Consider the following 16248-nt stretch of genomic DNA (forward strand, 5'->3'; position numbering starts at 1 on the left):
ATCAGGCACACCTGCTTGTCTCAACCCTTCACTTGGACTCAATGATCCTGTCACTATCACCCAAGTCACAGGGGTTCATTAGGGCTATCTGAAACATCTTCCCATCCCAGCTGCAGGAATAAAAGCACTGATTAGACCACATCAAAAGCCTTTGTGGAACAACTTTCTGTACAGAATACCTTGAGCACAAAGCAAAACAAACACTCCTAAAACGGAGAGTGGGACACAGCCACGTGGGCAGCGGTCCTGAGGCTATCTGAAATGTCCACATGCCAGCTCCAAGGGCCAGTCCTCTGCTCGTGAGTGCCCTAGAAGGTGCTGTCCCAAAGGCTTGGGTCCCTGCTACTCATGGGGAGACCCCGACAGAGTCTGGGCTCCAGGCTTCAACCTAGCTGAGCCCTGACTGGTGCAGGTATTTGAGGAGTAAATCAATAGATGCAAGATTCCTCTCTCTCTCTCTGCCTTTCAAACAACATGAAAATGATTTTTTTAAGAAAAAAAAAAAACTTTTTGAGAAAACAGAAAAAAAAAGCTCTATTTTCTCACATGCATGCAGGTTTTTCATCACACCTACATTTTCCACGGACATCCTGAAGGCCTTTAATTCCATCAACATGAAACACACAGCCTTCCTTCAAGAGGAACAGGAAACAAAACGAGCTTTACTGCAAAGGGAAAGGAAACGTCCTTTTTCTCCACGGCACTACCTGCTCAATTGTTGAAAACCACAATGAGTGCAAACCTACTTGTTGAAGTTGATGAGGTACAGAACAGTAGTCTGCGGTGCCGGTCCACTCCAGTGGATGGTGTAGCCTTTCTCCAGCATGATCACGGGCTGGTACTGCTGGAAGTTAGCCTTCTGGTTGATGCCCCGAAGCACCATGGGATGGGATGGGTACTCATCTCGAGCTATGGTCATGGTGAGATTCTGGGTGCTCCAGGTCTGGATATAGACCTTGAAAAAAAAAAAATAAAGGGAAGCAAATCAAACTTGAAGGAGCCTAATGGGCACCTAATCAAGTCTTTTCACTCTGAAAAAGTAGATCCAAGCAGTGTCAGGCTACACTGAAAGCCACGTTGACAGTGCAGCCTGCTTAAACCCAGCATGGCCAAAACAGACTCTGTAGCCTGCGAGCCAAGCTTTGCCTCAGCAGTTCCACCAGCACGAGCCAGCTTACTCATCACAATGTAAAACGTCTGTGGCTTCCAGTCTCACAAAGAACTCCCCCAATCAGAAGAACACATACCAAAAAAACAGATATCCTCTGGTCAGACCTAAGACACTTTCCTCCAAACCGAGGGATGGAAAATTCATATACTAGAGAGCTTTGGCTTCCAATTTTCTATGACCTACATAAGCCCAAAGAGTCATTTTTCACCCATTCAGGGGAAAAAAAATGTTATGAAGACCTCTGTAACAGCCGGAAAAATATATTCAGCTGAAGCAAACTGGAAAGTTCTGAATGTATTCCAGCAACACTGGAGTTACTTGCCATGCCCAAAATATCTTTCCTAAGCACATCCACCAAGGCACAAAGCCTGGAGCCATTTCCCAAGACAAATCCGTGTCGGGCAGCACCTTCCCCCGCGGTCCTGCTACCACGGCAGAATGCTGACTGGCAGGTAGGCTGCCCGGGCCTCTGCCAGCCTCTCCGGCCGGAGTCCTCAGCTCTCCGTTCCTGGAACCAGAACGTCTCGACGAGCACATATATTTCACTACTTTCAAAAATATTCTTCAAGGAGTTCATGGACAATGTGTCGTGTTTTCACAATACTTTTGAATCAAAATAAAACTTCTCTTTTAACTCCAATTTCCCACAAACTTTCTGAAATGCCCTCACAGAGTATTTCTGTACATGTATGGAGACTTGGAATGTATTGAACAGCACACCAACAGCTGGGGACACCCGGCTCTCCTGCCTTCTCCGCCAGATGCCGGAGGAAGCCTTGTTCCCCTTCGTGGTACCATCCTCCTGGCACCTCCACCCCTCCAGCCAGCACAGCGAAGACATTCCCGTGAAAGAACTGCTCCGTGCCAAGGTTGAACCGACTCCATCCCCTGTTGGCAAATGTACCCTGCATTGTTATGAACAATAAACTGCAGCTGATCTGGGTTCCCAGTCCAAATTCACGGCACAAAAGTTTTGATCCATGGTCCTACATGCTCAGAGCCTCCTGGTGATTAGTAGCTAACTTACTTCTTTCTTCGTTTATCAATAAAAATAGAGAATACAACTGTTTGATGAGGCAGAAGACTCAGCTCGTCTTTTCAATACATTTGAAATTCAGAGAGTTGACCCACTGGAAAAAGTTGAACATACAGGCACTGGTGTTTTGTAACTGACATTTTCCATGAACAGAGCCCCAACGGCAGACAGCCCATCACACACACACACACACACACACACCCCTAAAACTCAGGGGCTCTAAGAAGCAAGGTAAGACTCCCCCATCAGGCAAGGGCAGCAGCAGAAGGCAACCTTCAGAGCTGGTCCCCTCCCAGAAAAACACCCAGAAGAGCGAGCACCAGGGCAGCCCTGCCAGCCTCCCCTCGCCCTCGGGGTGTCAGGGGGTCCCTGTCCTCCTTTCAATCTCTTTGCCAGGCTCTACTCACCCACTTCCTTGATGGTTTTGCTCTTGTGCCAGTCTGTCATTTAACTGTCTAAACCACAGACGGAAAGACACTGCTCCCTTTAGCCCGTGCAACGCCGGGCGGCCCTGTCCTGCCGACTGTCCCCTCCACTCGCGTGTAACCGCTGACATGGCCTGTACAGGCCAGGGTTTGTGGCACTGCTCGTGACGCCCGCATGCATAGCACGGCACTTGGCTCGCTTCTCCGTTACTTGGCGTAGATCTGTTTTCCTGATAATGCATGCCCTGGGAGATTGCAGGTAAGGGCTCAAGTTCATGGTTCCCTGCCACGCACATGGGAGGTTCAGATGGAGTTCTGGCCCCTTGGCTTATGCTTGGCCCGGTCACGGCTGTTGTCAGCACTCAGGGAACTAACTGACACCTGAGGTCTCTGTCTCCCGCTCTGTGCCCTTTTGCCTTTCAAAGAAAAATCAGTCTAATTTGACAAATTTGTCTTTGTAATTTACATCCTGGCGTGTGTGTGTAGCCTTTTACCTTCCAAATACAGAAAAATAAATAAAATTCAGCAAATTTGCCTTTGCACCTTCCATCTCTGCTTCTCTGCTGATCTAGTCACTTTACTGTGCGCCAAGCCACAGCCTTCCATACATTCCTGTATCCCATCACAGCCCTCCAGGAGAGGACCCTGCACTATCCTCGCGGGGCACTAGGGAGGGCTAGCTAAACTTGATTAATGCTTATCACTGGGGGGAAACAAAGCCAGGGTTCAAATTCACATGGTTTGGCACCACAACCTTTGCTCTTAAGTTCAATCAACTTTGCAATTCAGTCTATCCTCCACATTGGATATCAAGTTCATGAACATCTAGTCACCAGTGTTTTCAAAGAAGTCTTCCAGTTCCCATCTGCCTTATCTCCTTCACTGCTTCAGAGAAAATCTATCACAATTAGAACAAAGCCTTGGGCCCTGCACGGTAGCCTAGTGGCTAAATCCTTGCCTTTCATGCACTGAGATCCCATATGGGAACCAGTTTTAATCCTGGCAGCTCCACTTCCCATCCAGCTCCCTGCTTGTGGCCTGGGAAAGCAGTAGAGGACGGCCCAAAGCCTTGGGATCCTGCACCCGTGTGGGAGACCTGGAGGAGGCTCCGGGCTCCTGGCTTTGCATCAGCACAGCTCCGGCCACTGTGGCCACTTGGGAGTGAGTCAGCAGACAGAAAATCTTCCTCTCTGTAGATATGCCTTTCCAATTAAAAAAAAAAAGTTTTTTTAAAGAAGAAAGTCCTTGGATTCTTTCTTGTCCATTTATTTCCAATTCTCAGCGCTGTAATATTGCAGGAACATTTTTCACTTATTTATTTTTTACTTGATTTATTCAAATTCAACCTCCAATGTCAGATTCCCTGGGTAGACATGCTGACCCTGAAGTTCCCACCCCAGCTGCATCCCAGCCATGTTTAAGCAACGACAAATCAACCCAAGTCCAGCTGACCAGCTGACTAGAGGCGGGGAACTTCCAGAACGCCGACAGAGCATGACGCCTGATGAGTTTCACCTTCCCTTTCATCTTATTTAAACACACTCACCAACCCAGGCTTGGAAAACTGAACTGGGAGGAAGCGAAGGCATCAGCCCGTGCCTTCTGGGCCTACCTGCGCGTAGGACCCGCTGCAGACCACACCGTTCCACTTGGTAACATTCACACAGTTGGGGTGGCGGATCAAGTAGTTGTCCATTCTGCCCACATACACATCCCTGTACCCTGTCACGGAGCCGTCGGCATCATGGAAGATGGAGTTCTTGTCACCATCCAACTCACAGTCTTCAAACCAGGGGCCTGGTTTTCCGAAGAAGACGTTCAGAGAGACCTGGGAGTACAGAAAACCAGGAGCATCAGGACAGCAGGGCTCCTGCCTTCCTAGGCCTCGGTGCGCCAGGACCCAACTGCGCATGTGTGACAACTGCCCTGATGGATGCAGGTCCAGCCACGGCCATCTCCTACAGCCCTCACTAAGTCACAGGCAACAACATGGACAACTAAAACAATGCTAGAGCCATCGGGGCTTCAAACAGCAAAGGTTAAACTTCATCTCTGCTTTTTCTTCTATTTCCCCATTTTAAAACTGTCATCTGATCTCCAAATAAAACTAATCTCTGATAAGAGAAATCAGACCAATTTTCAGAATGGACACCACACATTCAAATTTACTTGTTAAACATTTATCATCTGGACTCAGTTCGATGGCTCAATTAGCTAACCCCCTCCTTGCAAGCGCTGAGATGCCATATGGATACCAGTTTGTGTACTGGCTGCTCCATTTTCCATGTAGCTCACTGCTTATGGCCTGAAAAACCAGTGGAGGATGGCACAAAGCCTTGGGAACCTGCACCCACGTGGCAGACTGGGGGGAGGCTCCTGGCTCCTGGCTCCAAATAAGTTCAGCTCTGGCTGTTGTGGCCATTTGGGGAGAGAAGCAGCAGATGGAAGAGCTTTCTCTCTGTCTCTCCATAAAATCTGATCTGCCTTTCCAATAAAAACAAACAAATCTTTTTAAAAATTTTATCTGTATGCATGAGATCTGCGCATTTCCTTGTATGAAAATGATGCCTCAATTAAACAAAACCCAAGTGTTATCTTCCAAGTTAATCGCTTTATTTCACCTGAAATACATGAGCTACTTGTTTACATGAATCTCCATGCCCAAAAAAAATGCAATTCAAAAACTACAACACAGTTTAAGTGTTGGCGTACTATGACTGTGGAACTCACTAACATACGAAGAAACAAGGTGTGTTACTTACCGTCTTCTCAACACAGACTGAGCCCAACTCCGTCATTTTCACGGCAGGTAGTATTTACTGAAAACCTTTACCAAACACAGCGTTCACAGCTGCAGAGCAGGCTGCGAGCAACTTGGCTCACAGTCTCTGGCTGTTTCTTACCAGCCGTAAATCATTAATGTGCAAGTCACACAGGCATTCAGAGACATGCCTTGGAATGCCGCGAGGTGCGCATCAGCCTGGCGTGGTTTACACCACGGCACACCTAAATGCCAAGCAGCTCAAGGGAACGAGCTTGGCTGCGGCCACGTGCCTTCGGGGTCCGAGGTCTGCACTTTTGCTCTCTTCCCGAGACTCGGATGACCGAATCTGGCCAGCACAGATGAGAGTCCACCTTTGGGTAGAACAGATTTGACAAACTATTCCCTTTACAAACTGTTGTCAGAGTTTCCCAGCCACATAAACCTCCAAGCCGGATAAATCGTAAGACTCTGCAAACAATTTCTTTATCTCTGCACTGTGTATAAAAGCCAGTCAATGGCTTCAATCAAATAACCCAGTAGGCACCACGCTGTCCAGACCTGTCTGCATCCCCACACAGGTAAAACACCAGGCAGGGATCTAGTCTCTCAGGGGACACAGGCTACCCAAGCTCCATCCATTTTCTCCCAGTCTTTTTTTGTTGTTATTTATTTATTTTTATTGGAAAGTCAGATATACAGAGAGGAGAGGAAACAGAGAGGAAGATGTTCCATCCACTGATTCCCTTCCAAAGTGGCTGCAATGGCCGGAGCTGAGCTGATGCAAAGCCAGGAGCCCGGAGCCTCCTCCAGGTCTCCCATGTGGGTGCAGGGTCCCAAGGCTTTGGGCCGTCCTCTACTGCTTTCCCAGGCAACAGTCAGGGAGTTGGGTGGGAAGAGGGGCTGCCAGGATTAGAACCAGCGCCCAGAAGGAATCCTAGCGCATGCAAGGCAAGGATTTTAGCCGCCAGGCTGCTACGCCGGGCCCTGTTTCCTCCCAGTCTTAATGGGTCATTTTCCCTTTAAGATATCCCCTACACGTGAAGAGTAACCCCAAGCTTGCATGGCTGAACTCACCATGACAGAGCACATGGGGTTTACAGGTTTTCTATGTCCCTCCCTCACACTTGGTGCCAAGTCTTGGTGTTTTTACCTTAGGAAGGGGCTATCCCTTCCTTCCCATCACAGAGAAACATACTCACATGCGGGCCAAACTTCACGAGGGAGAGGTTGTTCCTGGGGGTTATCTGCCAGGAATTCTTCAGGAAGAAGCCGATGGCACTGCTGTACCTGTCTGCCATGGGCATGTACTTTTTGAACGTGCTCCTGGTGACATGGATGGGTCCATCGTAAATTTGAAAGCCTCTAATCGGGAACGTCCTGTTGGAATGTAAAATCGTGTTTACTGCACACGGGCCTCCCCGTCAACAGCACCCTGCCTCACTGTGTAATAAACACAGCCGAATACCTCCATTGCATGAGTGAATTCCTAAGGTACAGTCGTCATCAAGAGAGATTCAAGGCAGGGACACACAGGTGCAGCGGGAAAGACCGAAGACACAAAGGATCCTTGCGGATCATGAATCAACGAGTGTGACGGAGGCGACACGTGCTTGCTGCAGCACCTCAGTGCCTGCTGGGAAGTCTACACCCTGGATGGGTTCCTGGTGCAGTCCTGGTTCTTCCAGTTCTGACCCAGTGTCCTGCTAATGCCTGTACTGCGAGGCAGCAGGTGCCGTGAAGTGCTCAGGCCCCTCCCGCCCAGAAGGGAGACCGGGAGTCAGGCCCCCAGCCTCAGACCGACCATCAGGCTCCCAGCCTCAAATGGACCAGTGTTGGCGTGCTGAGCATTCAGAAATCTCTCTCCTGCATCTACCTTTCAGATGCAATAAACAACTAATTGAAAAAAAATAGTGCTATGAAGACTATACAGTTGTAACACAATAGACTAGCTGGGGGAAGAAATGCCATGTTGAATGCCTCAATAGCGGCTTCTCCAAAGCAGGGCCTCCGGCTACCGTGGGAAGTGACATTTGGTCACTTACGTGACTTGGTTTGAGTTGTACAATCTCCTGCTCAGAGGCCAAAGGACAGAGAGAACTTGCTCTCCAACCACCAACCGACAGCCGAGGTAAAATGATGCTTGAAAGCCTAAGCCCTCAGGTGCTCTCCAGCAGAACAAGCCAAGCTGACAACTCCGATTCAGTCATGTTCCCTTTTTCTGCGAAACACAAACTCTGGAGCCTTAGCCAAAATAATGCACAAAATCTAAAATACTCTCTTCAGGCTTGTTTCTTCCTAAATTGGCCAACAGCAGAGATCAATATGCAACACAACAGGGTGCTGATTGTTTTAACAAAAACACGCAGGTAGGAGTACTTCTAAAACTTTAAGGAAAACGGAATCAAAGGGCTTTTCTTGGTGCCAAAACCAGGCATGTGAGATCTTTAAAAACATCACAGAAAACGCATATTATAAAAAAAAAAGTGTGCATTCTAAAAACCTTTTGCTCCAAAATAAACTTATATCCTAATTCCAATTAGGAAATTCCAAACTTTTCTTTTTTAAAGATTTACTTATTTTAGACAGAGAGAGAGGGGATAAAGAGAGAGACATTTTCTATCTACGGGTTCACTCCCCAGATGGACACAAAGGTCAGAGCTGGACTGGTCTAAAGCTGGGAGCAAGCAACTTCTTCCAGGTTTTCCATGTGGGTGCAGGGACCCACGGCCTTGGGCCATCCTTCACTGCTTTCCCAGGCCACTCACAGGAAGCTGCCTCAGAAGTGGAGCAGACTGGAATAGCACACACAGGTAAAAGACTAGCCTGCCATCCCACACATCCAGAGACAGCCGCGGCCTAAGTGTAAAGAGCCCAGCACCGAAGCCATGTGAACTGAACCTGAATCCCACCTCGGTTGCCTTCGGTAGATCGCTCACTGCTACAACAGGGAGAAGACAGGGCCTATCTGTCTGTGCTTGGTAGAGAGGAAACAAACTCTGCAGACCAGAGCTGGACATGGTAGCTATGGAAAACCCATGACGGTGCTCTCCCAGGACCGCCAGGGCCTGGCGCACAGGAGCTCTACAGCGCAGTGGAAAATGAGGCTTCGCCTTCCGCGAGGATAGAACTCTGCAGAGTTCCTCCTGCGAGGAGTGATTCCAACAACTCATTTTGGACCCAGCGCCACCTCCTTCTTCCTCTTCCCAGTGCTTGCAAAATTCATGCCATCCCAGTCGTCCACCAATGAAATGTGACCTCCTGGCAACTTATCAGAGACCCTCACCCACCATTCTCTAGAGGCCCCTCCCGCTAGTCCCCACCCACCTGCCAATCATCTGGGATGACCTCAGTCATCAATCCCGTGCGGCCGCCCACAGCCCTTCCCAGCCAATTCCCCAGTTCCCCACACCTTCCAGGCTCCCTGGCTTGTACAAAATGAACCTCGGCGTTTCCCTTTTGACCTGGCTCTCCCATGCCCTCCTCCATCCTGGCAGCCCCCAATCCTGCCACCATGGCAAGAGACATTTCCCTTCTTGTTCTCTCCCCCTCCACCCCTGCTCCAGTTCCTACGCTGCTGGAACAAAGGACCTCCTTATCGCGTCTGGCATTTTGGCTCGAGGTAAACTTACCATGAAAATGGGACTTGGCTGTGGAAATTAGGTGTACATAAGGAATTAGCCGCATGCAAGAGCTAAAGTGCATTAAGTGCACCTAAAAACTAACATCTCTGGCCTTCCCTCCACCCTACCTAAAGCTAACAGCATGCTGGCCCCATCCATTCCTCTCCACATCGGAGACAGTGCCCTCTGCAGGACTGGACCACACACGGGCCGGTCCGCCAGCCCTCTGCAACACCGTTGAGTGACACCAGCAAGCCCCAGCTTGACATCAGCCTCATTTTCCAGGACTCCTTTCAGTATGTGACTTCCCTCTTCCCGTGGCTATTTCTGAAAACTAGCATCACAAAGTTGAGGGGAAAACTGGCCCAATGTCATCGTTTATGGTTTGGCAACTTGTACGGTTCAAGCAAGAAGGGCGTGGGGAGGAGCCACTGGTTTATGCAAGGTGTTATATAAGAAGAAGAAGAAAAGGCAGGCTCCCGGGTTAGAAGACACACACATCATAAATACAGCCAATAATGAAATGTATGAAATACTGACTTACTAATTAGTGCTCCGAAACACTCAGGATAATATCAGCGGTTGGAATAGGAGTAAAAACTCAGCAAAGACTCTCAGTGGAGACCAGTGCATCCACCTGCTTACAGAAACATCTCAAAGGGCTCTGTTTCCCTTCACTGCTTAAATCTCACCCCATCCTGCTAGGGCGACGTTTACCTGTTCCTAGGTAAGGTCCGGATCTTCTGGTCTATTGCTCCAACGCCTACATACTTGTTCTGGCCAGCTGGAGAGCCGTAATTCCTGCTTTCCCCAACAAAGAGGGATTCAGACACCTCCTGGCTCGAGCCCTCATCGCTTGGGAAGCTCCCGTCACTGTTCAAAGGAGAACAATCGTTATTCGTTATTCGTTCCGGGTAATTTTCATTTGCCCCTAACTGAATGCAAGCCACCACTTTAACATAACCTGACTGCGACGTCAGAGCAAGTTCTAAGAATACCGTTGGGAACAACCTTCCTCCTCCATTCACATGGCTCCTCCTACTTCAAGAACTTTAACTCTCAAGCATTTTCTACTATGCCAAGCTTATGACAGGTCTGCCCCAACTGTGGAAAGCCAGACAACTCTCCGTGACTTTGGTACCAACTCAAGCAAGCAATCAACATGTACTCCTGGTCCCCTAGAGGTTTGTGAAGAGGATCCTCGTGTGTGTGTGTTTAATGCTAATAAAAATATTCATGCTTATTTTCCCCATCCCTAAAGATAGAGGTTATTTTCGCCTTTAAGCCATCGAATACACGTGCACAAGCCATCACGAACCTGGCAAAGGTCAGTCCTATTCCATTGTCGGCAAATCTGCATGAGAAAAAGAGGAGAGGAGATACATCAACACCCCGGGCAGAAGCGGGCATCCTCTCAGTGCTGTATGACCAAGACACCGGAGGACCCCGTGCCTGCTCTCTCAAGACCACACACAAGTTTCAGTTCCCATGAGACAACCAGCCGTGCCAGCTTCACGGTGAGAGCGCAGGTTCGAATCCAGCTCTGTCAGTCACTCACGGTGGCTTCCGCCTCTCATCAGGAAACTGCACGTACTGTTCCTCACAGAGTTGTTGAGAACATTACACATAATGAAAACCTCAAGTATTTCTAACTTGGTACAGAGCAAGCTTCATTAAACTGTCTGCTCAATGATGCTCTCTGTAGCTATTTTTAAAAAACAGCATCATGGTGTTCTCTTCAAAACCTGCACTATAGCACTGAAGCCCTTCCCAGCCATTCAACTCAGGATCAATTTCTTGAAAAGAAAAGAGAGAGGACGGAACAACGCCGAGAGGCTCGTGGTCCATGGCAGTGTCTTTGCAGGCTTCTTGAACCCCACGTCTTAGCTCAACACGCACGAGACCTGCTCCTGAACTGCACAAACGGAAAGCAGCCAGATGCTTCGCACCTGCCGACATGTGGGGACGCAATCGATGGCCTGATTTCCACGGAACGTCACAGCTGCGTCTGGGACGCCAGAGCAGGGCACCGGGAGCACTTCAAGGAGTTTCCAAGAGGAAAGGAAAAAAAACAAAACAAAACCTAGGTAGTTTCAAACTCTTTACTTAGCTCTCTGACCAAGTTTGTTACATAAATTCTAGGTTTCTGTTCAATCTCTTCAAAAAAAGAAAAAAAACCCTCTCATGTCAGCAGACGAGTTCAGTTCCAGTAAAAGCACCGAATGAGACAGCTGTAAACACTGGCAGGCAGCTAGCGCCAGTGTGCTTCCGGGAGCCTGTCCCGACCACTCGGAGCAGAGGTCTGGAAACCACCACCGAGCTTTCATTCTGGGGAGAGTTTGGTTCTTTTTTTGTTTTTGATTTTTTTCTCAAAAAAATTCTTAAAAAGAAACACATCAGCGTCCCGAGAGGCGGCGGAAGGCACTCACGCGGAATTCCGCACCACGATGTCCCCTCCTCTCACCCAGGCGCCGTGGTCATTGTTTTTAAAAGCGATAAGCCCATCGATTACAGCCGCGACCCGGGGCTTCTCAGGGTCTCCGTCCTGATGAGGCCGGAACCTAGAGTTAAAATAAAACAGGCCTTCTTCAGAAAGCAGAAAAGACTACAGAAATGACCTATCTGCTAGTTCACACATCAAAAAGAAGTATTCAAATTGGACCAAAACAAAGGAATCTTACAGAGATAACCTATTTACATACCAAATATTCAGGAAAAATAACGTGTTTACACAGCAGCCTCTTAGGTTTGTTTTTGTTTTAATCAGTTCATAGAAGGGAGACTGAAGAACATAAAAGTATAAAAGCCATCTCCAAGAAAACTTTAGACCAGGAAGTCGAGCATGGCTTCAGAAACTCTTACGCTACAGGATACTAACACAAACATATTGAAAAACTTAATCCTGTGTTCAATGTGTATGCATGTGGACAGAAGTACTGAGCTGTGCTAAATGTCTTACGTATGCACAAAACAGGGCTCGGGATCCTGAAAATATCTACATTTAAAATGGGCTGTATCTAAAGTTTTCTTTCCCCGAAGATTATTTGGAGGTTATTATTGATAGTGATTTACATAACTTTTTAAACTTTTATTACTTTTTATCATTCATTTTATTTGAAAGGCGGATAGATGAGAAAACATCTTCCATTGCTGGCTCACTCCCTAAATGACAGCAACAGTGTGGGCTGGGCCTGGCACTCACACCTGGACCTCCCGACGTGCGTGGCAGGGCCTGGCACTCACACCTGGACCTCCCGACATGCGTGGCAGGGCCTGGCACTCGCACCTGGACCTCCCGACGTGCGTGGCAGGGCCTGGCACTCGCACCTGGATCTCCCGACGTGCGTGGCAGGGCCTGGCACTCGCACCTGGACCTCCCAACGTGCGTGGCAGGGCCTGGCACTCACACCTGGACCTCCCAACATGCATGGCAGGACCACATGTGCCTGCCTTGCAGCACCTTGCGGTCACTTGGGGAGTGAACCATCGGACGGAAGATCTTCCTCTCTGTCTCTCCTCTTTTCTGTATCTCTGACTTTGTAATAAAAACAAATCTTCAAAAAAATGAAGAAAAATATAATAACTCTGTAAGTTAATATAATGTGAGAGTGAGTATAAGCCTCCTACAGCCCCTTGGCTGTTCTCAGCCCAGCGTAGAGTACCACTGCCTGCCAGGCACAGAGAGCCCCGCACCGGGCTGTTCACAGTTGTTCTGCACAGTCCATTCTTCAAGGTCCTGGTGTGAGTGCCAGGCCCTGCCACGCACGTTGGGAGGTCCAGTATATATATTATACGGCAGTGCAGCGGTTCAAGCCACTGCCAGGGACCCCTGCTGGAATGCTGGGTTCAAGGGCTGACAACACAACCCTGGGAAGGCAAGCAATGACCACTCAAGCGCTCAGGTCCCCGCCGCCAATGCGGTAGGCCTGGCTGGAGTTTCTAGCTTCAGGTTTCAGCCTAGCCCAGCCTTGCCTGCTGTTGGCATTCACAGCAAACCAGCACATTAAAAGACCTCTGTCGCTCTACCTTTCAAAGGAACAAATAAATAAAAGCTTAAACAGTAATAAGATTATTTTTGTCTTGATCTTACAAAGCATTTAAAAACACAGTCCCTCAGGTTCAGTCACTGCCATAAAATACGTCTCTTAAATGACCACAGTTCAGGCAGGCTGTCTGCTCTAGCATCCTGTATCGGAGTGCCTGGGTCCTGTGGTCCCTCCCGATTCCAGCTCCCGTTAACATGCACGGAAGATAACAAGAAGCAAGGTGGCCTGAGAGCAAAAAGCAGGAGAAAGGCAAGAGAAAGAGGACAAGAAGGGAAGCCGAATGCCGGCTCCATTCCAGCTTCCCCCAAAGTCACCGGAAGCACTGAATCAATGATGCCCAGTGCTCCTTGGAGAACGGACTGTGCAGAACAACTGTGAGCAGGCCGGTGGGGGGCTCTCTGTGCCTGGCAGACAGTGGTACTCTACGCTGGGCTGAGAACAGCCAAGGGGCTGCAGGATGCTTACACCCACTCTCAAATTACACAACATGACCCAGGCCCCTGCCGCTAACTCACTCTACCCAATGAGTGAAAAAACCTGACTCAGAGCCAAGTCCAATTCTCCTGGCACTGTAGTCATCACATAATATTAAGCAGATGGAACAGTTCTGGAAAAAAAAAAAACCTGCATGATGTTCTAAAGTAAAGTCCCTCTGCAGCCACACACCCCAACCAGAAAGTACCAGAAAGGAACATCTATCGACCTCTGCGGTAGCCGTCAACTCGCAATTACCATCACCTACGGGTTCTCTGAACACTTCCCCCGACTCACTGCTAACTGCCTCCTCTGCTTTAAAGGGATTAGTTTTAATGGCTTTTCATTTTCTCAAGATGAAATATCCCAATATAAAACCAAGGGCCTTCCTGTGATAAAATTTCCCATCTTCAGATTCCTGTAATTCCCCCTCCTGAGGAGCCAGGAATGGGTCATCTGATTAACTGTTGAGTCAACTTCCTCTTTGATGAAAGACTGAATTTCTCTTGATGCCAAGGGCCTGGTGTTGAATTTACAGCTGCTGTATGACTCACTGGTTTGAGTGCTATCATTCTTACTCATGTTTGAACTGCATGAAGACATACAGGTACAGTCTGTAAGCTGGTTCAGACAAAACCAAACATACACCCTTGATGCCAAGTGTCTCATGGCTCCCATAATACCACTCGATAATGACTTCCAAATGGAGTCCAACTGCTTACCAACATGCACGCATCTACACAAGATCCCATTATCGTGACATCATAGCCACACAATCTAGCAAAGAACTGTGATGAGCAAACTGCTGTATCATCAAGCCTAATTAAAACACCAACATGCATAAAGATACTCACTCATCCATTCACATAAGCACGAAAACAATGCTACTTCCAGAGTCCATGAACGAGAAAGTTTCCAAGTCTATTTGGTATGACAAAATCTGAAAGCTACGGATAACTTTTCTTCCAAACACACACTTTCCATGAACTTTTTAAAAGGCCCTTTTGCATAAGTGTGTATGCCTATATATACACATATACATGAATTGCATTTATACACACATACATGTGAGTAACCTTTTAAGGCATTAAAGTGAGCCAACTGTGTGGTGTCAATGGATTTTTCCAGCAACACTAACTTAACAACCTACATAGTGTTAGTTCTACCAGTTACAGTCAACTCCTGGAAACCCAAGCGGCAGCGGCACCCTTCCGGCGAGCTTGCTGTATTCTGTCGGCTAGTGTTCTCTGTTTGGTTCATTATCTGTTACCAGCTACACATCTGATTTCCAGGTCCCCTTCTTCAGTTTTCCTCTTCATACGATCAGCAGCTTGACCTGTACAATGTTGTTTCTGGGCTTTTCAAATGCTGCCTCGTTGCTGCTTTCTAAGACTTCAGGCTCAGGGCCCGGCGGCGTGGCCTAGTGGCTAAAAGTCCTCGCCTTGAAAGCCCCGGGATCCCATATGGGTGCCGGTTCTAATCCCGGCAGCTCCACTTCCCATCCAGCTCCCTGCTTGTGGCCTGGGAAAGCAGTCGAGGACGGCCCAAAGCTTTGGGACCCTGCACCCACGTGGGAGACCCGGAAGAGGTTCCTGGTCCCGGCACCGGTACGCATCAGATCGGCGCGTACCGGCCCGTTGCAGCTCACTTGGGGAGTGAAACATCGGATGGAAGATCTTCCTCTCTGTCTCTCCTCCTCTCTGTATATCCGGCTTTCCAATAACAATAAAATCTTTAAAAAAAAAAAAAAAAAAAAAAAGACTTCAGGCTCAGCCCGAGCTTTGAGTAAGTAACTGTACCAAGAACACGCGCCTAGCTTTCCACTGAGCTCATCTTTGGTACTGAAAGGATTCTGTCTCATATTGAAGTTAGACTCACAAATCTACATTGTGGTTGCTAATACCTTCCCTTGTCAACAACTGGATCTGCCTTCTTTTCTTTTTTATGATTTATTTACTTTTATTGGAAAGGCAGATTCACAGGGTGGAGAAGAGACAGAGAGAAAGATCTTCCACCCGCTGGTTCACTCCCCACATGACCACAACGCCAGAGCTGAGCTGATCCAAAACCAGCAGCCAGAGCTTCATTCTGGTCTCTCACATGGGTGCAAGGTCTGAGCCACCCTCCACTGATTTCTCAGGCCATAGGCAGGGGGCTGGATGGGAAGCAGCAAGGACTTGAACTGGTGTCCATAGGGGATGGTGGTAGTTGCAGACAGACAATTAGCTAGCTGAGCCACCATGTCAGCCCCCAGGCCTCTTTTCTTAAATGTCTATCTACGAAGCTTACACAGCAGCGCTTCAACACCAGAAACCGCACATTCTACTGAATATGATTTTAGGTCGTCATCGTTTCTGGAAAATTTGATTTCCACCGAAGACAGTTTCTCCTTGCTCGCATAAAGCACGTAGGAGAACTCAGCTGGGCGGCTGCTCCGTATCCCAGCCACACTCTGCGGTTCTCCAGGACAGCAGCAGGACCTGGCTACGGCGGGATTCTGAGGCTGCCAATAACCGAACCAGACCAGCTGGAGCAAGAAATTGGAGAGTCTCCTCTTTGAAATAGATACCAAGCAATGTTCCATTTTGTCCATCAAGGATAAATTCTTTATGGTGCTCAAGGTGTAGGGTAAAAAATTTTGGTTTGCCTTGTTTTTCAATGACTCACTCTCACCCAGCTCGTCAGCTCTGAGAGCCTGTCTCCGTTTTCCTC

At 48.3% G+C, this 16248-nt stretch overlaps 1 protein-coding gene across 1 annotated transcript in view; it reads right to left on the reverse strand.

The window, feature by feature from the left end:
• The window catches only part of CEMIP2 (cell migration inducing hyaluronidase 2), a 69734-nt gene that overhangs the window by 13862 nt on the left and 39624 nt on the right, over positions 1-16248 (reverse strand). Inside the window, exons 13-18 of the mRNA XM_058657282.1 lie at positions 11446-11577; positions 10335-10370; positions 9734-9889; positions 6596-6773; positions 4245-4460; positions 747-955 (exon numbers count right to left, since the gene is read on the reverse strand). Of these exons, the coding sequence (XP_058513265.1) occupies positions 747-955; positions 4245-4460; positions 6596-6773; positions 9734-9889; positions 10335-10370; positions 11446-11577 (927 nt within the window). The remainder of the gene's footprint in view (positions 1-746; positions 956-4244; positions 4461-6595; positions 6774-9733; positions 9890-10334; positions 10371-11445; positions 11578-16248) is intronic.

The sequence above is a fragment of the Ochotona princeps genome, chromosome 31 (genome assembly GCF_030435755.1).
Source record: "Ochotona princeps isolate mOchPri1 chromosome 31, mOchPri1.hap1, whole genome shotgun sequence".
NCBI classification, from domain to species: domain Eukaryota; kingdom Metazoa; phylum Chordata; class Mammalia; order Lagomorpha; family Ochotonidae; genus Ochotona; species Ochotona princeps.